This window comes from Hylobates moloch, unplaced genomic scaffold (assembly GCF_009828535.3).
Source record: "Hylobates moloch isolate HMO894 unplaced genomic scaffold, HMol_V3 SCAFFOLD_3, whole genome shotgun sequence".
Taxonomy (NCBI): domain Eukaryota; kingdom Metazoa; phylum Chordata; class Mammalia; order Primates; family Hylobatidae; genus Hylobates; species Hylobates moloch.
Genome location: NW_026652278.1, coordinates 150051956 through 150075867, shown reverse-complemented (window position 1 = coordinate 150075867; position 23912 = coordinate 150051956). Strand labels below are relative to the sequence as shown.

The 23912-nt window shown below is 33.8% G+C and overlaps 1 protein-coding gene across 5 annotated transcripts in view; it reads left to right on the top strand.

Annotated features, from left to right (window-relative positions):
- Positions 1-15931, top strand: part of FSTL5 (follistatin like 5) — a 786207-nt gene extending 770276 nt beyond the window's left edge. For all 5 annotated transcript variants that reach the window (XM_032148724.2, XM_032148716.2, XM_032148719.2 and 2 more), the window contains one exon: positions 13388-15931. In XM_032148724.2, coding sequence (XP_032004615.1) covers positions 13388-14090 — 703 coding nt within the window. In that variant the 3' untranslated portion in view covers positions 14091-15931. The remainder of the gene's footprint in view (positions 1-13387) is intronic.
- The last annotated feature ends 7981 nt before the right edge of the window (positions 15932-23912 follow it).

The window sequence follows — 23912 nt, the reverse complement described above, 5'->3', positions numbered from 1 at the left end:
CACCTCCTATTGCTCTTATAGTGAGCTAAAGTGTTGCAGGTATCCTCATAAAACGCAATTATCTCCACTCCACGTGAGCAGTTCGTCTCTCCAGTAAATTTTGTATCACAGTAGAAAGTGATCACTCACTGTGCTCAAGTATTTTTGACCATGTTCAATGCAATGCCATAAACTTTGAATAACATTATTAGACACAAACAAAATACCACTAAGTGATGTGGAAATGCTCCCAAGGATCAGAATTAAGTCATGATATTAAAAGAAAAAGTTGGTTTGCTTGATATGTACCGCAGATGGAGGTCTACAGATGTGGTTGCCTGCCATTTTAGACAGAGTATTCATCTTGTAAACAGATGATGCAAACTCATGGCAATGAAAAATATAGTACAGTACTGTAAGTGTATTTTCTCTTCATTATGATTTTCTAAATAACATTTTCTTTCCTCTAGCTTGCTTTATTGTAAGAATAAATTATACAATTTATATAACATACAAAATATGTGTTAATTGTTTGTGTTACGGTAAGGCTTCAGGTCAGCAGTAGGCTCTTAGTAATTACATTTCTGGGGAGTGAAAAGTTATGAGCAGGCTTTTGACCATTCATGACATCAGTGCCACTATCCCCTATGTTGTTCAGGGGTCTGCTGTAAAACATAACAAAACAAGTTTAATGCAGTTTTCCATAACCACAGTTAACCTCTGAGCATGTATCTCTTCAGTCCATGCACAGACTTTGCTTATTTTATTTTTAATGGCTTAATTATACCATTCATACAATATTGTGCTATGTTTATATAATTTATTGAATCTTAAATTAGTGTTTTATAAACATTTTTTAACATGTGTATTCTATTGCACCAAGTGGCTATATCATTTGTCATTTACATAAATATTCATTTATGTCTGGGCTTTTAAATTGCTTAAAATGTTTCCTACAACATAACAATGTTAAAATGTATTCATGCATAAAGCTTTATTCATATTTATTGTTATTTCCTCAGAATAGTTGATCAGAAGTGAGTTAGTATCACAAGGGGCAGACATATGTGGAAGACTCTTCATGCTAATTACTAATTATTTTGTACATGCAAGTTACACTGCCATTACGAATATAAGAAAGTGCCAATTCCATTGAGCAGTCTTTAAAATTATGTACTTCTAATTTGTGAAATTAAAATGAGACTAACTGATACAATTTCATTTAGTTAAAACATAATGAAGTTGAAAAGTTGAGGATCTTCTTTATATATTTTGATGCATAGAAGCAATATCCAAACAATGCAGAAGTATATATGGTAATAAGTAAAGTCTCCTTTTATAAGGGCTCGTAGCTGTTTCTCTTTAGGACGATGCAGCAGGTTGTTGAGTAATCTCTCAGATTATTTACTGAAGCAATTACATAAAAGAGCATTAAAATATGCAGTATTTTTTATATCTGGAATATATTCCATTTAAAATGAATAATTTTGGAGACATCTCTGTGTCAGTACTAATACACTATCATTTTTACAACTACGGCGTGGAATTTCATTTGGTGGAAGGTTCATAGTTTAAGCATTTCTCCATTGTTTTACATTTGAATATTTCTACATTTTCTTGTTGCAACCAGTGCTGCCATAAATATCCTTGTGCATGCTACTTTGTGGCCATTTATGAGCATTTATTAAGGGGAAATACTGAGGGACGTTATTGCTTTATTAAAGCAGAGTCACAACTTAACTTTTATGAAAGAATGCCAAATCGTTATCCAGAAAACCTAAAACAATTATGTTTCTACCAATACTATATGAGAGATTATATTTGTTCACATCCTTAGCAGTCTCAGATCTTAACACACTTTATTGTTGTTGCCAATTAAATGGTGAAATACATATATCTTTTTAGGAATTTAATTTACATTCATCTAATTATTTAGAAGATTGTGAATCTTCTGATGTTTATAGATCATTAATTCCTCCCTTATATGAGTAATAGCCATTTGTTACATTTCCTTTTCAGTTTCTTGTTTTGACTATTAATAATTCATTTTATAGTCAGAATATTGATCTTTTCTGTCATATTTTCTCTCATTTGTTAGATTACCTTAACCATTGTTTATTTTTAATATAGTCACCTTTGTCAAGCTTTATGCTTTTAACTTACATGACTTTCATCTTGCTTTAAAAAGTCTCTTCTTCAATATGTATGTTGTTTCTAATAGCATTATAATACTATTAATACCAATCGTCAAATACTGTATATAATTTTATTCTTCACTTCAATTTTCTCATCTATATAGATATCATTTTATGTTAAAAATTATATATACATGTGTTTTAATATTAAATTGCCTCAATACTCTAGATTATACAGTGTTTAGCTCAACCCACTATATTATATAGCCTATATTTCCCTACTGATATAAAATGCTACCTTTATTCTATTATTAATTTTATACATATGGTATGTTTGCTTCTAAAATCTTTATTATATTCCACCAATATTTTCTGTCTTGTTAAGACACCACTACAGTGTTTAAATTTATAACAATGGAGTGTAGTATTTATGTGCATGTATGTGCGTGTATATAGAGGTTTTTATGTTCATGTATATATACATATACAAGGACTATATAAAATCAGGAAATTTATATTATATTTAGGAAAATATAATCGAATAGTTTTCTTTGTGTTTTTGACCTAGAACAAAATTTGTTGAATGGGTAAGACATTCACATTGTTAAAGGCATACAAACAGAAGTTACGTATTTTGAAAAATCTCCCCTTTATCCCCTGCCTTTCACCTGCACAGTTTCTACACTTGTAAAGTGCTACTCCCATCCTCAAGATAAGTAACTGATCTTTTGATTTGGGGTAGAAGAGAGTAAAGAGAGTTGAATTAATTCATTATACTCCCTAGTTCGCAGAATACCACAATTATTTATATGGACAAGATCCTTCTTTTATTAGTTTATCAATTGTCTTTATTTCTATTCCACACTTTATTTTCCTTCTCCAAACTGTGTAGTCAACAACTCTCATGTTTAAAGTATCCTTTGCTTTGTGTTTTTCTTATAAAATAGGTATAGCTTTTTGGCTTGTTTGTGTTTGCTGTGTTTTTTTTTTTACAGTTTTCATTTATATAAATGATAATATGGCCTATATCCCATACTGCATCTTACTTCTTTTCTTTTTTTTTTTTTTAAGACAGAGTCTTGCTCTGTCACCCAGGCTGGAGTGCAGTGGTGTGATCTCAGCTCACCGCAACCTCTGCCTCCCAGGTTCAAGCCATTCTCCTGCCGCTGCTTCCTGAGTAGCTGGGATTGCAGGCACATGCCACCACGTCCAGCTAATTTTTTTTTTGTATTTTTAGTAGAGGTGGAGTTTCACCATGTTGGCTAGGCTGGTCTTGAACTCCTGACCTCAGGTCATCTGAGTTCCTCGGCTTCCCAAAGTGCTGGGATTGCAGGCATGAGCCACTGCACCCAGCTGTGTCTTACTGATTTTCTTTCAATGCTACATTTTAAAGAAATATTCTTGTTGCTCTGTTTATATTTAGTCTACTGCTTTATAATCATCCACAGAAATCTATAGTGTGGCCTGCCATATTTTACTTAATCAATCGTGTGCGTTCATGTAACTTCGGTCACTTTTGGATTGGTTGATGGCTGAGCTCAGCTAGGATATCTGGGATGGGTGGGCTTCTCTCTCAGTGTTTTTTTTTATGATTAATGATCCTATACAACATTCTTCAAAAAGTGACTGCAGTACTCTAAGAGGGAAAGCCCTAACTAGTCAAGTCTCTGCTTCCTCCTGTTTGCTGATGTCCCGTGGGCATAAACAAGTCACATGGCCAAGTCTAGGGTCAGTGTGGGAGAGGACTACCCAAGGGCATTGATACTGGCAGGTAGGATTAATTGGAGGCCATTATTACAACAATCTAGTATTTAAGGTATTAGTTCAACTGTTTGTCTCTCTCTTGAGGTAGCTTTGTATTTGTCCTGATTTTATGAATAGTCCATTACTTTCCACTTGCAGCCCATATACATGTAGTATATTTCTGAACAGTCTATTTATTTCATTGGTCTTTCTCTTTCTTAATAAATAAATTCTTCACTGATTTCCTTCTAGCACCTGTATAATACATATAAATATACAGGAGAAAAAATCTCCCACAGTTTTTTTTCTCAAAACCTATCAGCTGTCTTTTATGGTAGGGTTTCCATAAAATTTACAGTCAGTTTACCAAGTTAAACAGCATTAGTATTTTAATTTTAGATTTTAGAATCAGCCAATCTAATTATAAAATGTTAATATTTTGAAAGAGTATATTAAATTTATAGATTGAGTTTTAGCATATTTTAAAGGAATGTGATAGATTTCTATTTATTTCAGTCATTTTTAATTACAATAGAAAGAAAAACTTATTTCTGCTTCTGTGTGTTCATAGATATTTTACCTTTTTAGTTGCTAATATTAATCAGTCATTTTTCCAATTCTCTCTCTTGATTAGTTTTTGTTAGTATGTATAAAATATATTAATTTTATATTATTTTGTGCCCCTTGACATTTCAAATTATTTAGTTTAACAGTAGGTTTACAGTTAATTTTCTAGTGTTACCTATATTCTATTATATCTTCTTTGCCCCTATGTTTGCAATTTCTAATCTGCTAAATATCTTCATCTTTTATTGTTATATTGGTTAGTATTGTATTTTTAGTTCTGAAATATAATTTCGATGATAGGCCTTGACCTGGAGAATTTGTTCACTGTCAGGTTTTTAGAATACCTGCTTCTAGAATCTGTTTGCTATTTAAATCCCTTCAGGATTTATCTCTTGTCTTTGATTTAAAATTTGGTATCTACAAAAAGGCTATTTCTTCTTAAATCAATAATAGTTAAATAAATCCAACCATTAATTTAATAGCTCAAGGAAAACATAGGAGTCAAAGGCTAAAATGCTTCCAAATGTTTATTTAGAGATAATTTGAAGACCCTAAAAGCAAAACACAACTTTGACTTTATTTTCCCTAATTTGCACATACTCCAAGACAGGCAAACCAAAATATAAACTTTTTTAAAAATAGCAAATCCAGATAAATTTCTAAACATATATTACAATCTATTTTATGTATATTACATAGTCTGGTAAGCAATAATTACTCATGCAGTTTTAATGTGTCTGGAGAAATTGTAAAGGGTAATTGGAAAATAATAATACATTAACTAGTATTGATCCTGTGTGTAACCTTTACTACATGGTTATTAAAATTACGTGTATTGGCCAGGTGTGGTGGCTCACGCCTGTAATCCCTGCACTTTGGGAGGCTGAGGCATGCAGATCACCAGGCCAGGGGATCTAGACCATCCTGGCTAACATGGTGAAACCCCATCTCTATTAAAAATGCAAAAAATTAGCTGGGCACAGTGGCACGCATCTGTGATCCCAGCTACTTGGGAGGCTGAGGCAGGAGAATCACTTGAACCCAGAAGGTGGAGGTTGCAGTGAGCTGAGATTGCACCACTGCACTCCAGCCTGGGCGACAGAGTGAGACTCTGTCTCAAAAAAAAAAAAAAAAGTGTATTTTACCTATAATTAAATGTTAAGAAGCATTTTCTAAAATTTTACCAGAAGTAAGAAAATGTTACCTAAATATTCATTTCAGGTAAAAACAAAAGTTAAAACAATTTATGTTCCCCACTTGCAAAGTTGATACAATTTTTCTTTATCAGCTGTCAAATGAACCCTATTAGAAATTAAATATACATGTCACGTCCTCACTCCATGTAGCTCTATACATTCACTAGACTTGAGTTTTTCACACTATTTGGCTAAGGAACTCTGGGACTGCTGTTTTGCATTTCCATCCCCAGGTACACTTGCCACTCCTCTGCACCTTGCCCTCCATCCCAAAAGCCTCGCTAATATGGTTTCTTGTTGGTTTGGAAAATGAGAGGCCTGACTGGAGATTGCAAGGAATGGGACCAGAGTACTAGCCCCCACCATCGGCTCCTTGTCTGCTCATTTATAGGAGAGCAGTGGTTTCCTCAGATCAGAATTCACAGCTCCTCAGGAAGCATACATTTGCAAATAGCTCCTTTCTTCAAGGACCAGCAGTGGTAACAGCTTCATTGTTACTCTCCTCATATTACTGCATTATCCCTTGTGGTCAGTTGACACTTCTCTGAAAATAGTCACTTTATTGTGCCCCTCTTGATCTATTCCAATTAGAATTTGCCCTTTCCTTCTGGCATCTAGACCAATATAAACTCTCTCTTCAAATGAAAGCCTAACATAACAAAAATGTAATTTACTAGCTGAAGCCGGGATGTAGCTACATCCATCCCTTCTCCCATCTTTGAAGAGGTTCCGGAAACACCCTTTGAAAGTCAAGGCATAGGAATATAAGCACCCTTCTGCTTGACTGTAGTTTACCTTAAGGATAAAGACCATTTATTTTCTCTCCATTTCCTTCATAGTGTTTTTCACAGTGTACATACATAGTAGATTGTGAATAACTATTGAATTTGGTCATATGGTATTTAGAATCCAACGAATGCAAAATCTGTTTCTTCATAAAATTTTTTTTCAGTTACTGTTTCTCTCTTGCATGTATAAAATGAACACGTTGGTAATATTTTTTGATTAATTAATAGATTTTAAAACTGCTTTTCCTTTTCTTTTTTTGAGACAGATTCTCACTCTTTTGCCCAGGCTGGAGTGCAGTGGCTTGATCTTCACTCACTGCAACCTCTGCCTCCCGGGTTCAAGTGATTCTCCCACTGCAGCCTCCCAAGTAGCTGGGACTACAGGTGCACGCCACCATACCTGGCTAATTTTTGTATTTTTAGTAGAGACAGGTTTTTGCCATGTTGGCCAGGCTGGTTTTGAATGCCTGGCCTCAAGTGATCCATCCACCTCAGCATCCCAATGTGTTGGGATTACAGGTGTGAGCCACTGTTGTAATCAAAAAATATTACCAATGTGTTTTGCCTTGCTTCTCCCTTTGTTTCATCTTACTTTTCTATTTCTACCTCTGTACTTCATAAACATTTTCTCGTTCTTCTAATTGCTTACTCTGTTTCTTTTATGCCACCTCTGACCCATTTATCAACTCCTGCATAAAACGCACATTAATCTAAAAAATGAATGACTTTACGGAAGCTACTCTTTTCAGATTTTCAGGTTATTTTTTCAATCCCAAATTAGGAAGAACAACCAATTTTATAAAATGCCACCTTGAGACGTAGTTGTCAGTTTTGTGTCCTAAGCTCTTAATCTCCTGAAAAAGAGTTAGAGGGCTTTAATATTTGAAATACAATCTACAATATATATGATGTACATAGATTTTAGCTGGGTACAGTGGTTTATTTCTATAATCTCAGCACACTGGGAGGCCAAGGTGGGAGGATCCTTTGAATCCAGGAGTTCAAGGCTAGCCTTGACAACACAGCAAGACCCATCTCTACAAAAAATATGAAAACTAGCAAAGCATGTGGTATATGCCTGTAGTCCCAGCTACTCAGGAGTCTGAGGTAGGGATTCCCTTGAGCCCAGGAGTCAGAGGCTGCACTTACCTAAGATCAGGCCACTGAACTCCAGCCTGGGCAAAAGAGTGAAACCCTGTCTCAAAAAAAATAAATAATTAAAATTTAAAAATCTGATTTTGCCATATGTCCCAATTACTCACTAGAAGTAATAGACCTTTATACTGCAATACTAATCCTGGTAAGCAACTGGACACTTTGAATGTACTAAAATTCAATTATGGATTTAGGTTTTGATTTTGCCTAGAACAATTAGAATCCCTACATATCAGAATAAATAGAATACTGAAAGAAAATAAGGACTTCTATGTTCAGAAGCACATTCTAGTTTTTTAAGGAAAAAAGTCTAAAAGTGAAATTTAGGGAAGAAGTAATATAGCTAAAATGTTTAATTTAGAATTTCTATAATGTACTTATTCAGGTGGGAGAACAGCCTGTGGTTTATTTTAGCTTTTAACCTATGCTTTGGAAACAGAAAACTTCAAAGTGCTATCATTTGTGAAACACATCTAAGCATTAGGACCATTCAGAAACTGTCCTTGCTCTTGTAATAAATCTTTACTAAATGTGGCAGTTCTAGTTCTCTCTGCTTCCCCTCTCACAAACATGAATGTGACCACCCTTTATAAACAGGTATGTTTTACTGAACTATTTATGTGATGATGTTCAGATAAAAACTGAATCCTCTGGTACTTGAGTAGGAAGGGCATTCAATCTTTTCTTACAATGGTTGGTGTGGGATAATAGAAAAAACTAAATATAAATTCCCTTATATTCATTTATTCATAAATGAATGATAGCTCATGTCAGATTTATGGTTTATGTCCATGAAAATTCTGTGTCAGCTATAACACAATGGAAGATGTCATTGAAACAGCATATTTTGAGTGGGTTTACTTATTAATTATGTGTAGGAGAAGAAATATGATTGTAGCATCTTATATGTTCAGCATTTCTTACCTTCAGTTAGAAAACATGACATTTATAATCCAATTAGAAAAGCTAGATATTAATAATATGACCCACACTTATTTATAAAACACTAACCACTTAATCATGTGTTTTGGATTTAAGTCTTCACAAGTAAAATTCCCATAATACAAATTCCTATGGCTGTTCAAATTCTGTGGTCCTGGAATTTTTTTTCAAAGAATATGACTTTAATAATTGGGACATCGGAACAGCTTTCAAAATGCTTTTGTTTTAGATGTGAATTGCAGCACAGTTGGTTTTTATAACAGGATAGAGTGTTTGGGTAACCCATTCCTCAAACACACCCAATCACCCCTCACTACTTTTCATTTGCGACAATTAATGCACGTGCGAAGGCTTGTTTTGAAATCTGAGGCTGTGTAGATGATGGGGTTTGAGGAAGAAGATCATGTAGGAATGGGGAGGAAGCATTTGGTCCTTTCCAGCTATTTGTATGGAGATTGAGCCTCAGTGGTTAAACATTGAAAGTCGGTAGTAAGAAGAACTGTTGAGGTGAGAAGTTCTGAGGACTCTGGAGACAGCCAGTGCTATGTTAAGCCAGGAGACAGAATGATTGTACTCTGCAAATCTTGCAGTGTTCTTTACTTACGAGCTTTGATGTATCTGAGACCATATGGGGACATTGCTCTTGGTGGTGACCATGACAAATTTACACAGGGAGTTGCTTGCAATCATGAGATTTCTTCAGTAGCATCTCAGGCGACTAATTTGAAAAGAGAATAGGAGCATTGTAACATGGCAAGTGCTCAGGTGACAATGCCTGGAACCTTGTTTTATGATACTGTCTGACCAGGGATTGAGTAAAGGACGTGGGAAATCATCCATTACTCAATTGCAAGAATTGCTGCCTGGCTTTGGGGGATATGGAGACCTTCAAGCACTGACTCTATCAGGCTTTGTGGTTTTCAACCATGCATCCCTAAATACTGTCCTCTTCCTTCCTCGGCCAAATAACTTCTCTTACAAGTCTCCTGAATTGCTGTGACATAAACGCTGACTGCAGCCTCTCCATGTCCTTTGATATCCAGGTCCTAAAGTAAGCCACAAAATTTTCTGTGACTTTTAGCAAAAATTCTTGGGTAAGCCGAGGATCTATTTTAAATCCCATCATCTGTGCAGAGCTCAGGTTCACCTAGTATGCCATAGCCTACTGCTCCACGTTCTCAGTAAGTACTGAAGCAGTGCCTCTAGTGAAGGTGGAGGTAGAGTGAGCTAGGCTGTCTTTATTTTTAACAATGTGAGATATTTGGTGATAAACCAATATGTGGACTGGACATAGACACTGTTGGTACAAGTGAGAGCAAGAATAAAAACATGTATTTTTATTGTCAATGTGATCTCTCTAAAACACATTAATGGAAAATTATAGACACACTTGGGTAACACTATTTATTTTTAACATTGTGAGAATATTACCTGCACAGAAAAATTGATAATAAGTTTGTGTTGTTTTTCTCATCCTTGGGTTATAATAATCTGTTATCCCACAGAAAATGTTTTATGTGATTAATAATTGGAAAATAATGCTACTCACGGTGTAAAGGACTGGCAATTTCTATTTATTGAGAATCTACTGCATGCCTGGTAGTATACATACATTTACTGTCATCCTCAGAGCAAGGTAGTACTTTTATCCTCTTCCTGCTGATGAAGGAATTGGAACTCGTGGAAGTCAAGGACTTTACATAAGGTCACATTTACGTAAGGTCTATTATTTTGAAAATCTGGATCATGAAAATAAGTTAGCTTGGAATGAAAGCCCTTACTTCATCCAAAACAAGTCTCTTCAAATGAATCATTTCAGGATCTTAGTTTAAATCATGAAAGCAGTAATTAAAGTTGAGCCTTTTTATGAACTTTATAATAAACTACATTGATTAGACATTCAGAAAGAGAAAATGATTTGGAAAAAAGAAATAACTATAACTCTTTTCACCAAATTTGACAATCCATACCATGCTATGCTGAGAGCCCACGCTTTTCTATTGGCATTAATTTCCTTAAAAAAGCAGTAATTTTGAGAGTCAATTTTAACTCTTATTTCTCAGTCTGCAACTTTCTGTACACATTCTGACAAATACTAGACAAACTATGTTAGGCCTAATACTGTGCAGGATTTTATTATACTAAGCAGGCATGAAAGTTGAGAGCCTCGTAAATATTAATCAGAGACTAATGAACAGTGGGAGACTTCTGAATATCAATCTGTACTGGGGAAATTTTGAATTAGAGACACCACTTCCTAATCAATAAATCAGTGGTGAAAAATTGCAGGCATTCTCATGCATCTGCTCATGTAGCTACATCTCCAGCCCTAAAGGAGCTTACAGTGCAGATGCCAAAATAGATGTAATTTTATCATCCCACAAAGATCTGCATTTTTAACTGGACCATTTTTTTTTTAATTTTTAATTTCTTCCAAAAGTAGCTAGATTGTATCACAGAAAACTTGAGTACATTTGGTAGTATCAAAGTTAAAATTGTTCAGGAGTAAAGAGAGCTTGTCTCATTCTTCCTCATTAGCAATTGAAAATCTAGCCCAAAGGGACTAGAAGACTCAAGGTTAAGAGGACAGCTGAAATGCCAAAGCTTGATTGGCTTATTGCTTTTATTCAGTGAGCCTAGTACTGCTTTTCCTCTGAGCTCAATTACAATTTATAACAGAAAGATATTTTTCAACATAATTCATAATTTTGCAAATAATACCAATATATTTACACACCTATACATCCTTAATGGTTGTCCATTAATAGAAAAATATTATATGTTTATAGTAAATGGAGTTATTTTTTCAGACAAATCTGAGATTACATAGTGATACTTATGATGTTTATGATTTTTTGATGCAGAGACACAGAAATATGGGACTCAGTTGACAGTTTGAAGCTTTTTTATTCCTTATCATACAGATAGGATTTTAAAACTACACTATGTTTATACACAAGGCATTAATATTTTAATGAAAATATTTATAAGTAATTATCAACAGTATGAATGTTTCTTCATACCATCATAATCAAGACTGAAATTTATCCTGAATGGGTATGGTATGAGCTGGGTTTACTGAAAGGACACAAACACATTTATTAAGGACACAGAAAAGATAAACAGCAAATAAGCTACAAGTGGTGGGCATCATTCAGAAATACACTCAAAATATTATTTTCAAATATATTGCTTTATGCCATTTCAAATACATGGAACAAGAAATAGTTACAAAATTAGGTAATAGTATAGCAGAATGCTATAATCAAGCTTTATTCACTAGCCCTGTTTCACTTTTTTATCACTCAAAATGTCTAGACTCATTGGAGACAGGGAGAGTTATGTTGATCTGCAATATATTCCCAGTGTCTTGCATTTAGTAGTTGTTGAACAAATATTTAAGAAAGCTTTATAAAGGAGTAGCTACACATTGCGAATTTTCATTCATATAGAAGAATTTGTACTCTCTCCAATGACAGCAAATAGTCTCCTCATAAATTTTAAATATAGCTAAAATTATAATATGGTTTGTCAACTATATTTAATGTAAGAAGAATGGAAGCAATTACAATTTTATGTCTATTTTCATAAAACACCTGTGTGTAGGCACCCCCTTTCTTCTGCAATTGCAAAACAGGACTGATTTTGAGAATATTTTATTTTTCTATGATATTTAATATGTAAGTTTATTTATATTTTTGAGCTTGCTAAATGCTTACATTTAAAATTTTAAAGAGATATTACTCTGATTGCACCATATTTTGTACTATGTGTGGAAATGGTCATTTTTTTACATAAATAAAACTACGTGTGATAATTATTTGTGATAATTAGCATAAAGATAATTACACAGGTGATGATAACATAATTGGCTCTCTTTAGAGTTTTTGTTTTGCTTTATCTTAATACTTATAATAAAGTAATTTCATTGTATTACTTATGAACACGGTGAATGGAAAAATATTTCTCTTGTTTTTATTATGAGCTTTTAGAACTATTAGAAGGTGACAATCAGTATTGTTAATGCAAACATAAATAAAAGTCCTTTACAATTCTATTGGCCAATATCTACTTTGGATATAATTTTGTTTAATAGTTTCTATCTCATTGTATCTTGCTTAACTTATTTTTGCTAAAAGTTGCTTGTGTTCTAGGTGAGTTTTAAAATATATTTATACTTGCCACAGGTATCTCTGATAATTCTCAAGCAATATTTAGCAAATATGCTTCGAAAAGTTCTGAACTAATTTAAGGTCAACAAAACAAACAAACAAAAATTGTTTAATTGGCTTTAATATAAAAATAAAGTTCTTCATTATTCAGTATAGGATAACAAATAAAATGCAGGCATATCATTAAAAATAGCAATATAAACATCGAAGGTTGAAAAATGTTATACTTAAATTTATCTAAATAATGATGAATGTCAGATTTATTTAATGTCCAAAAAATATAAGAAGTAAATGAAATGAGTGAAACCAATATATATTCAAGCCTTTTACCGTTGCTGGGTTTGGCAATAGTTAACCAAGCTTATTTAATATCACATGGTCTAGAGACTTACAGAATAATGTATACTTCTTCTTTCCACTATGTTAAAAGCAAAATTTGTTGCTGCAATTAACTAGATGTATGCTTTTAATTATTTTTCTTTCTACAGCATGAGTTATGATGATTTGGATGTAATGAAAGAATGACCTAGAGAAAGAAGGAGAGTGGCACAATCTACAGATTATTTCTAGACAATTGTAACACAAATTGCTGCCTCGCCTGACAATTAGAGCCTGGGCTTGTGATGGACCTTTCCACCTGTATCTAGTTTTTTTCTTATGGCTAAAAACTCCGTTGTTTCTTGTTTAACTCTGATTTTCATTTTTTTCAGGTTTGGATTTATTCTTCATAAAGATGAAGCTGCACTACAAAAAATTGATCTTGAAACCATGTCATACATCAAGACAATTAACTTGAAGGACTATAAGTGTGTTCCTCAGTCATTGGCATATACACACTTGGGAGGCTACTACTTCGTTGGCTGCAAACCTGACAGCACCGGAGCAGTTTCCTCACAGGTCATGGTGGACGGTGTAACTGACTCAGTCATTGGGTTCAATAGTGATGTGACAGGCACTCCATATGTCTCTCCAGATGGCCACTACCTTGTCAGCATTAATGATGTGAAAGGTCTTGTAAGGGTTCAGTACATTACCATCAGAGGAGAAATACAGGAGGCTTTTGATATTCACACAAATCTGCACATATCTGATCTGGCATTTCAACCATCCTTTACTGAAGCCCACCAATATAACATCTACGGTAGTTCAAGCACACAAACTGATGTGCTCTTTGTGGAGCTCTCTTCTGGGAAGGTCAAGATGATAAAGAGTCTCAAGGAACCACTCAAGGCAGAAGAATGGCCTTGGAACCGGAAAAACAGGCAAATCCAGGACAGTGGCTTGTTTGGTCAATACCTGATGACACCTTCCAAGGACTCTCTCTTCATCCTAGATGGACGACTCAATAAATTAAACTGTGAGATCACTGAAGTTGAGAAAGGAAATACAGTCATTTGGGTTGGAGATGCCTAAAAACCCTATGATACAATTATTTAATGAAGCGTTTTGCAATACATTGCACTTAATCCATTGTTTAAATTTACAACTTAACTTTTCAAGTTTATATCCTAGTCAAACAAAATTTACTTGGTTGGCCCAAATAAAATAAATTGTTTTTGACTAAGACATACACAATTAATTATATTGGTTAATTAGAAATACTCAGCACAATATTTAATGAGAAATCATATCAGTCACAAGAATCAAATGTGTAAATTATGCTTTAAACAATAAAGTAGGATTTAAATCATTTAAAAAACTAAGCTGCAGGGAATTTCAGATGACATAAAGCATTATTTCATTTTGAGGGTAGTTTATTTTTTTTCTCTGTCATTTTGGTATGATTAAACAAATAAAAGGTGTTGTGGAACCTTAAAATTCTTAATTCAAAATATTCGGTCCTGTCCACTGTTTATAATATTTTGTGCCTTGAAGGGAATGTCACAGGAGGAAAAGGAAGACTAAAACCTGCGTACTAAATGCCCTCATAACTATAAATCTCTTGTTGTTAAAAAAACATCTCTTGCGCCAAATCCTGCCTTCAGTCTTTTGTTTAACCCTCAATGAACTATCAGTTGAAGGCATAAGTTGGCCTTAGGTTGTATACAGGTGTCAAACTCTACTTGACATTTACTGTATAATCTGCAGCATGCTATAGAAAGTGGGGAGGAAGGGAGGAAAAATAATTACAGTCAAAATATTTGCAATCTACTCATTTTGCTTTCAATCACTAGAGTGCATTATATTTTTAATGCAAGTTTGTCTGGGATGTCAACTGCCTACAGATGTTTATTACTAGCAGAATAGATTATTTATTAATAGATTGTTTCTTTTCATATAGTTCAATGTTTCATCATCAGGAACTTTTGGTTCTAAAAAAGAAACATTACTTTTGTCTGCTAGAGTAAACCATATATAGGGAAATTAACACCTAGGAAAAGAAAACTGGCAAGAGAATTGATGCGGTATTAGTGGCTTAGAAGAATTAGTAATATAAGTTGGGAATAAAGGGGTAGCCTGACAGTGGTAAGTAAAAATGTAGTTCTCCATTGTTTTTGCTATTTAAATATAACGTATCAAAAACTTTTATTCTAAATAATTTCCCCAAATAATTTCTTTTATTCATCTCCTTGTAATCCTACAAGCACCTTCTCACTATGTGCTGTAGTTTGAAACCTAACTAATCCTCCTACTTGAGACACTGTAGAGAAGTAAAAATTGTTGCTTCTGTTTTGTTTTAAGAGGAAACGAGAAGGCCAGCAGAAGTAGATTAAAACTAGAGAGCTGGTTTATTAAAATAAGCAGATAATTATCCAGGCTTAAAGTAATAGCTTACATGTTTTGAAAATCTTTGTACTTATTTTTGTTTTTATTGTTGCAAAAAAATGTTAATGGGCTGTTGAAATGACCTCCATTTACTTAAGGTAATCCAATAAGGTCTTTTTTAAATATACAAATTTTACTCAAGTTTAAATTGTGTAAAACTGCTTAGAAACCTGAAATTTTATAGTGTGTAATATCTTATGTGTATATAGCATCCTGAGCTGTGTGATACAGTAGATTTCTTCTTAGCAGAAACATTATGCGAGGTAGATTTAATAAACAACAAAAATCAGCTTATGTTTCTACTTATTGAATCTGCTTTACTTTTTAGCAATTTTCTTCCTTGTGAACATGAACCATATAAAGTGTCTGTGACTTAATGATTTCATGTAAGTCTGTCGCATACATCCTTCTTTTGTAGCTTACACCATGTGGATGCTCTGTCTGTAGACGTTGCTTGATAAAAGGAGAATAAACCTCTTACATTTTAACCCTTGAGAGTTCAGTCAATGATTTACTATGCATACCGTTTTTAAAAACTTTCTCCCAATGCATCAGATATAGTATGGTGCTCTGCATTATTCTGAAAGTGATGAGATCAGGTGAAGGTAAAGTAAACTGAGATCAATCAAGGAAAGAGAAGTTAGTTTGTCTTTTAATATAAAATCTAAATTGGATATCCTTTGATTATTCAATGTTTACAGCAAGGCATATATTCTTTACATGATGTCTATTTCTATAGAATCCCTTCTTTTCTTGTGTATTCAATGAAAATATACGACTGGAATATCAAAATTATACTCAAAAGAGTAGGCTTTTCTTTCCATGACCTTATAGCCTTAATCATACAAATATTGAGTCACTTTTTAAAAACATTCGGATTGTTAAAATACTGATATTTGTGAGCTTTAAAAAATCAGATGAATATTTATGTTACAATTATATCTGAAGTAGATATTTCTTCAAAGACAGGGTAAAAGGTTGAGTAGGAAATAGCATACAGGGAATCAGTATGCTCTTATGCACACCGTGATTGAAGTGTACTGTAAATACTCATATTAGCAATAATGTGAGTGTGTGTAAAAAGTGAAAGTGAAGAAAAACTAGGGTAAAATGATGAGTAAACTGCTTTAAAAAGAAGCTATAACCCCAAAGAGTAGATTTTTTTGTTCGTTTGTTTTTGTTTTTTCTTTTTCTTTTTTTTTTTTTTTTTTGAGACAGAGTCTCACTCTGTTGACAGGCTGGAGTGCAGTGGCGCAATCTCGGCTCACTGCAACCTCCACCTCCCGGGTTCAAGTGATTCTCCTGCCCCAGCCTCCCGAGTAGCTAGGATTATAGGCGCTCGCCACCACGCCTAATTTTTGAATTTTTCGTAGAGACAGGGTTTCACCATGTTGGCCAGGATAGTCTCGGTCTCTTGACCTCGTGATCCAACAGCCTCGGCCTCCCAAAGTGCTGGGATTGCAGGCATGAGCCACTGCGCCTGGCCCCAAAGAGTAGATTGTTAACAGACAAAAAAAAAAAAAAATGAAATTATAGCAATGACAGGCACAGAATGAGTAAAGGTATGAAAGCAAGTATGGAAATACCATATGGGGAGGTCACTGAGCAAAACTGAAAGAAAGAAGTAAATGATTTAATTTAAAATTGTTGATATAGGTAAGACAAGAAAGTAGGTCATAAACAGCTTTTAAGGGAGAGAGGTGAAAATTGAAACTAGTTTAAAAACTTGGAATTAATTTAGGCAATGGAGACCTAACTATAATCTTTCACTGCTTCTGTAGATACTGAATAACAAACTTCCAAAAAGAGAAATGATAGTGAAAACAGTATTTTTAAAATTTATGATCTTTTTAGTGGAATGAAAATTTAACTGAAGAATAGGGAAATTGGGGGAAATGGAATTACTTAGATAACTTTTGCAAAAATGTGAGTTTATGACCTTTAATGCACGACAATTAAATTGAAAGCATATTTTAAAAAATAAGACTTGTTAAGGAACCATACCTGAAGTGGCAACTGAATAAATATGAATCATAAAAGGGACACAAATGATAAGACTAAAATATGACACCATTGATAGAAATAAGAAAGCCTTAAAGGAGAACTAAATTGGGGTGACAGAATGAAGATCTGGATAAGGAATAAACTAAATGGAAATATAAGGCAATGGATATACTCCCAGGGAAGTGTCATCATCTATAGCAAATAATGTAATTTTTAGGGGTCATTCTACCTTCTGGCTAATTATATCCATGTAAAGTTGAAGCACGTAAAATATTTGTGATTTAGGACCTAATAACCTTTCTGATTCCCACTCAAAAGGTATTCACAGAATTTTATTTTATGAAATAAATTAATTCAGTTGAATTTTACTAATCAAGATATTTACATGATAAAACAATATGTTTGATACTATCAGACAAATTATTATATTGTGCAAATATTTGAAGACAGAAAAAATAAGAACCATATTGATATTCAGGAAAACATCTTTGTATGATGTTTTCACTATTTATGGAAACCAATAAAATGAAATAAAAATGTACAACCCAATGTTGCAATTTTAAGAACTCTTAAGGGTCCCTTCTAGTTTCACTTGCTACATTTAGCATGTTCTTTTATGAATGGTCAAAGAGAACAAAGGCAGCACTTGCCAAATATCTATGTTTACTTTTCTTTCAATCACAGTCTAATGTCATTTACTTCTGAGAAACTTCAGAGGCAGAAATGTATTCTGAAATTCATGCTATAGAAATTCTCATCTGCTGTCTTAAGTCATGGTAAATTTTCCTATCTTTCTAGAAGACTAAATCTTCACCATATGAGCATAGCTTTTTGTTTGTTTGCCTTTGTAAATTGCATAGTCCTGTTAGTAAATGGAAAAGCACTTAGCTTTTCAGTAAAATTCAGCAGCAAAATGAACCTGTCTCTGTGGTATTTAGTGGATACTGCACAGCTATTTTACAGTAATTTACAGCTACAGTTGGTGAAGTGGAAAAGTTTTAACAGTTGTTCTTTTATACTAGAGTTTACCAATAATAAAATTCTCTATTTTGGGACTTGTTTTCAGGGCTGTAATTAAGTTTGGCTGAAATTTACAAAGAATACACCAAAATACCAAACATATTCTGTTTTGATGTTTTGTAAATTTATTGAAAGACTGTCTCTAAATACACGTTTTCCTCCTTTTTAGAAGAAGAATCAAAATCACCTCAGTGTCAAAAGAATATTGATATTTCAATTGGAAAAATGTCCACATTATATAAGTGGACAATTACTCAGTTATTCAAACATTCAATAATTATTCAAATATTCATTATTCAAGATACTTTTTGTATTTCTATTAAAACTAACAGTGTTATTTTACACCTGGACCCATAAACTTGTTCAAAGTTACATAGTCCAAATAAAATATCTCATGATAATCAAGGCAGATAGGTGAGAAAATACAGCTCTTTAAAAATGGTTAAATATGGCCGGGCGCAGTGGCTCACGCCTATATTTCCAGCACTTTGGGAGGCCGAGGCAGGCAGATCACGAGGTCAAGAGATCAAGACCATCCTGCCCAACATGGTGAAACCTCCGTCTCTACTAAAAATACAAAAATTAGCTGGTCACCGTGGTGCATGCCTGTAATCCCAGCTACTCGGGAAGCTGAGGCAGGAGAATCGTTTGAACCTGGAAGGCGGAGGTTGCAGTGAGCAGAGATTGTGCCACTGCACTCCAGCCTAGTGACACAGCGAGACTCTCTCTCAAAAGAAAAAAAAAAGGTTAAATACTGACATACTCTGCTATGACTCTGCTCATCCACCTGCTTTTAAACTACTTCTGCTCTTTAGTTCCTGTCCTTTCAGAAACTATTAACAAAGACTAGCCAAAAAATCAACATTTGACCTTATAAAGTATAATTTATCATTTTCTCTTTATTAATAAACATTATCTTCAAACAATTATTATTCTGTAGGATAATTAAATTGAGCAAGAGTGAATATTTTGATAAGTTACTAACACATACCGTGTTAATTTTATAGCATTTTTAAAAGTTGATTGCTGATAGAAATATCATTTTTAATTCATCCATTTCGGTGCAAATCTGCTATATGCCATGCAGTTTTCCACTTTAAAGCAAGTAAATACCTCATTGAGTGTGTGTGTGTGTGTGTGTGTGTTTTAATTTGAGCATACAAAAGTGAAAATACATCTAGGGACATTGGAGGATGAAGTTTGAATATTCAAACATATCCCATTAGTATTTTGGAATGTCTATTAAATCTAGAACCATGATAGTGAGTTACATAAAAATTATTATAATATAGGATTCCTGTGTATATTTGCCGAATATGCCTATGGATCACAGAATCTCACATCTCTCATAGCATCCAAATAGATAAAAATACAGACTACCAAGATGTAAGGAGAAATCAAAGAAACACAAAGTCAGTGGACCTTCACTCTGGAGACGCTATAAGATCAAGTAAATTAGGATGTTTACTTATATACAAACTCTCAATAATGTAATACTAAGCTCTAATAAATAAATATACAAATACATACACATGTATATGCATTAAAATCGCTTCCCTGATATATTTCACAATTACTAAAATATATTTTAAATCAATTACAAACACAAATTCAATAAAGGGAAACTGTAGAAATCAGTCTCAATTCATTAGAATAAACAGAAAAATTTCAATTACTTAACAAGTAATATATATTTGAACAAATATATAAGCATGTATATGTAAAAAATATTCACAAATAGCCCTTTCAAGATGAAACCAAACTGAGATCTGTACAATCTGCAGATTCTCTAAATAACGAAAGTGCTAACACTATTCCGCAAAAATAATATGAAAATCCTTACATTGCTTAGAAAGAACAAAGCTGCAAAGAAAGCCATCCCCTCCCCCATACACACACACTGTAGCAGAAAAAGCTGGAAAATCCACAAAATCATATTATTACTTGAGCCTTATAGACAGCTGGGGTTAGAAGTTCACCAAGTAAACTAATTTCCAATGAGGGACAAGGAATAATTTCACCGTTGGCATAGCACAGGAGAAAGAGGTGGCCTACATAATTGTATGTAAAATAAAATCAGCTAACATTTTAAAAACTTCTTCAAGGTCATGTCTAGGCTAGCCTATCAGTTTGGAAAGACTAGGGGCCTCAGACACAAGAAGAGTTTATACTCACAAAATGTTTTCCACAGATCTTCACCATGTGCTCAGAAAAGGCAGGGTGGGAGACCAGAAATGGCTAGCTTTGTTGGTAGTGTGGCATGCAAGTGGGGATCAGCTGCTTTGGGGAGATGGGTCTTGTCCCCTTGCCCTTAATCTTCTATCCTGAGAAGCAAAAATGTTAGGTAGCTAATGTAGGGGCAGTCATCTGTCTCACCCCCAGGGAACAGGCAAGTTTCCATTGCTTCTAGGAGGAGTAAAAGCAAAACCTGTTGCCTCTGAGGAGGTGATGGCAAATACTCCACTCTTCATCAGGAAAACACACGTCAATACATTGCTGCCAAATGAGAGTAAGACTCTCACTGCTGCGGGAGGGGCAGTGAACCATTTCACTGTGAAAATGTACAGCACTTAACTTTTAAAGAGATACACTTTAGTAACACTTTTTTTTTATTAAGTCTAATTTGTCTGACATTACCAGAGCTACTCCAGCTTTCTTACAGAAGCTTTTTGCATAATTTTTTCCTTCCTTTATTATCTATTTGAATTTTCAATCTGAAATTTGTCTCCTTTAAACACCATATATTTGGATCTCTCTATACTCTCATCATACTATATCTGTATTTTGATTGGATTGTTTACCCCATTCACAGTAAATGTATTATTGCTATAGTTGGATTTAAATCTTCTATGCTATTTTTTATAGGTCTCATGTGTATCCTGTTTCTCTATCCCTCATTTACTGCTTTCTTTGGAATTAAGTGAATATTTCCTGGGGTAATATTTCAATTCTTTTAATGATATTTTCACTTTTGAAAAATTGTTTTTGTAGTTGTTGCTCTGGGGCTTACCATATAAATCTTAACTGATTAGAATGAACTTCAGATTTATACTAACTAAATTCTAGGGAGATACAGAATTGTCAGTCCTATGTAACTTTCACTACTGTTTCCTTATTTTGTGCTATTTTTGTTATATTCAAAAAACACCTAATCCTAATTATTACTTCATATAATGTTTTGTTTTTTAAAAATAAGAGAAAAAAGGAGAAGTACATATATTTATTGTTACAAAAATGTTCTTATTTACTATTTCTCTTTGTCTTTATAGGTTTCTGTGGATTTAATGCTTTTTCTCGTTGCAATACAGGGACCTCCATTTGCTTTCATTGTCAAATATATAATTTTGTGGTAGGTCTGCAATAAAATACACATTTTAAAACAAATTATTTTATTTCAGTTAAAAGAGGAAAAGAGAAGATATAAGCATTTATAATGTCTTCTTAATTGCATAATTATCATTGTTGGTACTTTGTGTGCACCTGTGTGTGTGTGTGTGTGTGTGTGTGTGTGTGTGCGCGTGTGTGTGTATTCACATTTTTCCTGTGGTCACTAAAGAAATTTGTTTAGCGTTCTTATAAGGTAGATTTGCTACCAAGAAATTGTCTCAATTTTTGTTTTTCTGGTAAGGTCTTCATTTCACCTTCATTTATAAAAGATGAATTTTCCAGACATTAGATTGTTGATTGAATTTTTTTTGTTTTACCAATTAGAATATGTCATCCCATTACCTATTAGACTTCATTGTTTTTGATGATAATATGCTAGAATTCTTACTGAGATTCCCATAAATATGACGTGTGAATATCTTGCTACTTTCAAAATTGTCTATTTGACAGGGCGTGGTACCTCACGCCTCTAAACCCAGCACTTTGGGAGGCCAAGGCGGGTGGCTCATTTGAAGTCAGGAGTTGGAGACCAGCCTGGCCAACATAGAGAAACCCTGTCTCTATTACAAATAAAAAAAAAAATAGCCGGGTGGTGGTGACATGTGCCTGTAATCCCAGCTACTTGTACTTGGAAGCTGAGGTAGGAGAATTGCTTGAGCCTGAGAGGTGGAGGTTGCCAGTGAGCCAAGATTGTGCCACTGCACTCCAGCCTGGGCAACCGAATGAGATCCTATCTCAAAAAAAAAAAAAAGTCTATTCGTTTTTGTCTTTTAATATTTTTACTATGACATGTCTGGGTTTTGATCTCTTCTAGTTTATGTAACTGGGGATCATTGATCGTTTTCAATGTTTAGAATATTATTTTTTATTAAGTTTGGGGAGTGGTCGGCCATTATAATTTTTAATACATTTTCTGTTCCTTTCCCTTTCATTTCTTCCTCTTCTATGGTAATTAATTACATGATGGTAGTATAATTAGCAGTATCCCACATTTCTCTGAAGCTTATTGCATTTTTAAAATAATTATTTCTTTTGTATTTTAGATTTTTTATCCAGCTACCTTCAAGGGCATTGATTCTGTCTTCTAGCAGTTCAAATCTTCTGTTGAACAACTCCAGGAAAAATTTCTTCTTTTTTATTATGACTTTAAAACCCAGAATTATATTTGTTTCTTTATATCAATTCAACCTTTTTTACAGATATTATATTTTTGATAAGTCATTGGCCTCTCATCTTCCTTTAGTCTTTACACGATTTCAATTAATTCTTTGAACACATTTATAATGGTTTCTTTGAAGCCTTTGCCTATTAAATGTAACAACTGGACCCTCTAATAGGTCATTTGGGGTGCATGATTTTTTTACCTTCTATGGGACACATTTTTTTGTTTCTTTGCATATACCATATTTTTTGTTAAAATCAGGTCATTTTCGATAAGACATTGTGGCAACTCTGAATATTCTCTCTTCCTATTCCTTTTGTTACTATTGCATTCCTGTTTATTTGTTTAGTGACTTAGCTGGACTACTGTAGTGAAATACAAATCCCACACCTTGTGAAACCTTGATATCACACCCCAATGAGTACAGCACTGGGCATGTATATAATAATCCCGGGATGACATTAGTTTTAGAAGGGTTTTCTTTGACTATTAGTTTGCCTGATCTTTCTGTTAACCTGTCTGCCTCTTTCACATTACACCCACCTGTTTGTCTAATTGCTGACTGAATTTGTTATTGGTTTCAAGAATTTTACTGTTATCCCAGATGTTATTATTATCTGGGAAACTAGTTTTTCCACAGTATGCTCCAGTTAAATTCAGACCCCTTTGCAGATATCGTTTTGGTCTCTGCCTTACAGATTTGTTCTGACCTTGCTTTATTTCGCTGTCTCTTTTTCTGCTCATCTCTGGCAAATTGGCTGCCCTAAGATTAAACTTCTTGCCCACATAGAGCTATCAGCTTCTTTTCACTTGACTACCACCAAAATATCTACTGTTTTAAAGAGATCATCGTAGGCCTGAATTTCTTCACCTTCTGTTTCAAATAAAAGTTGTTA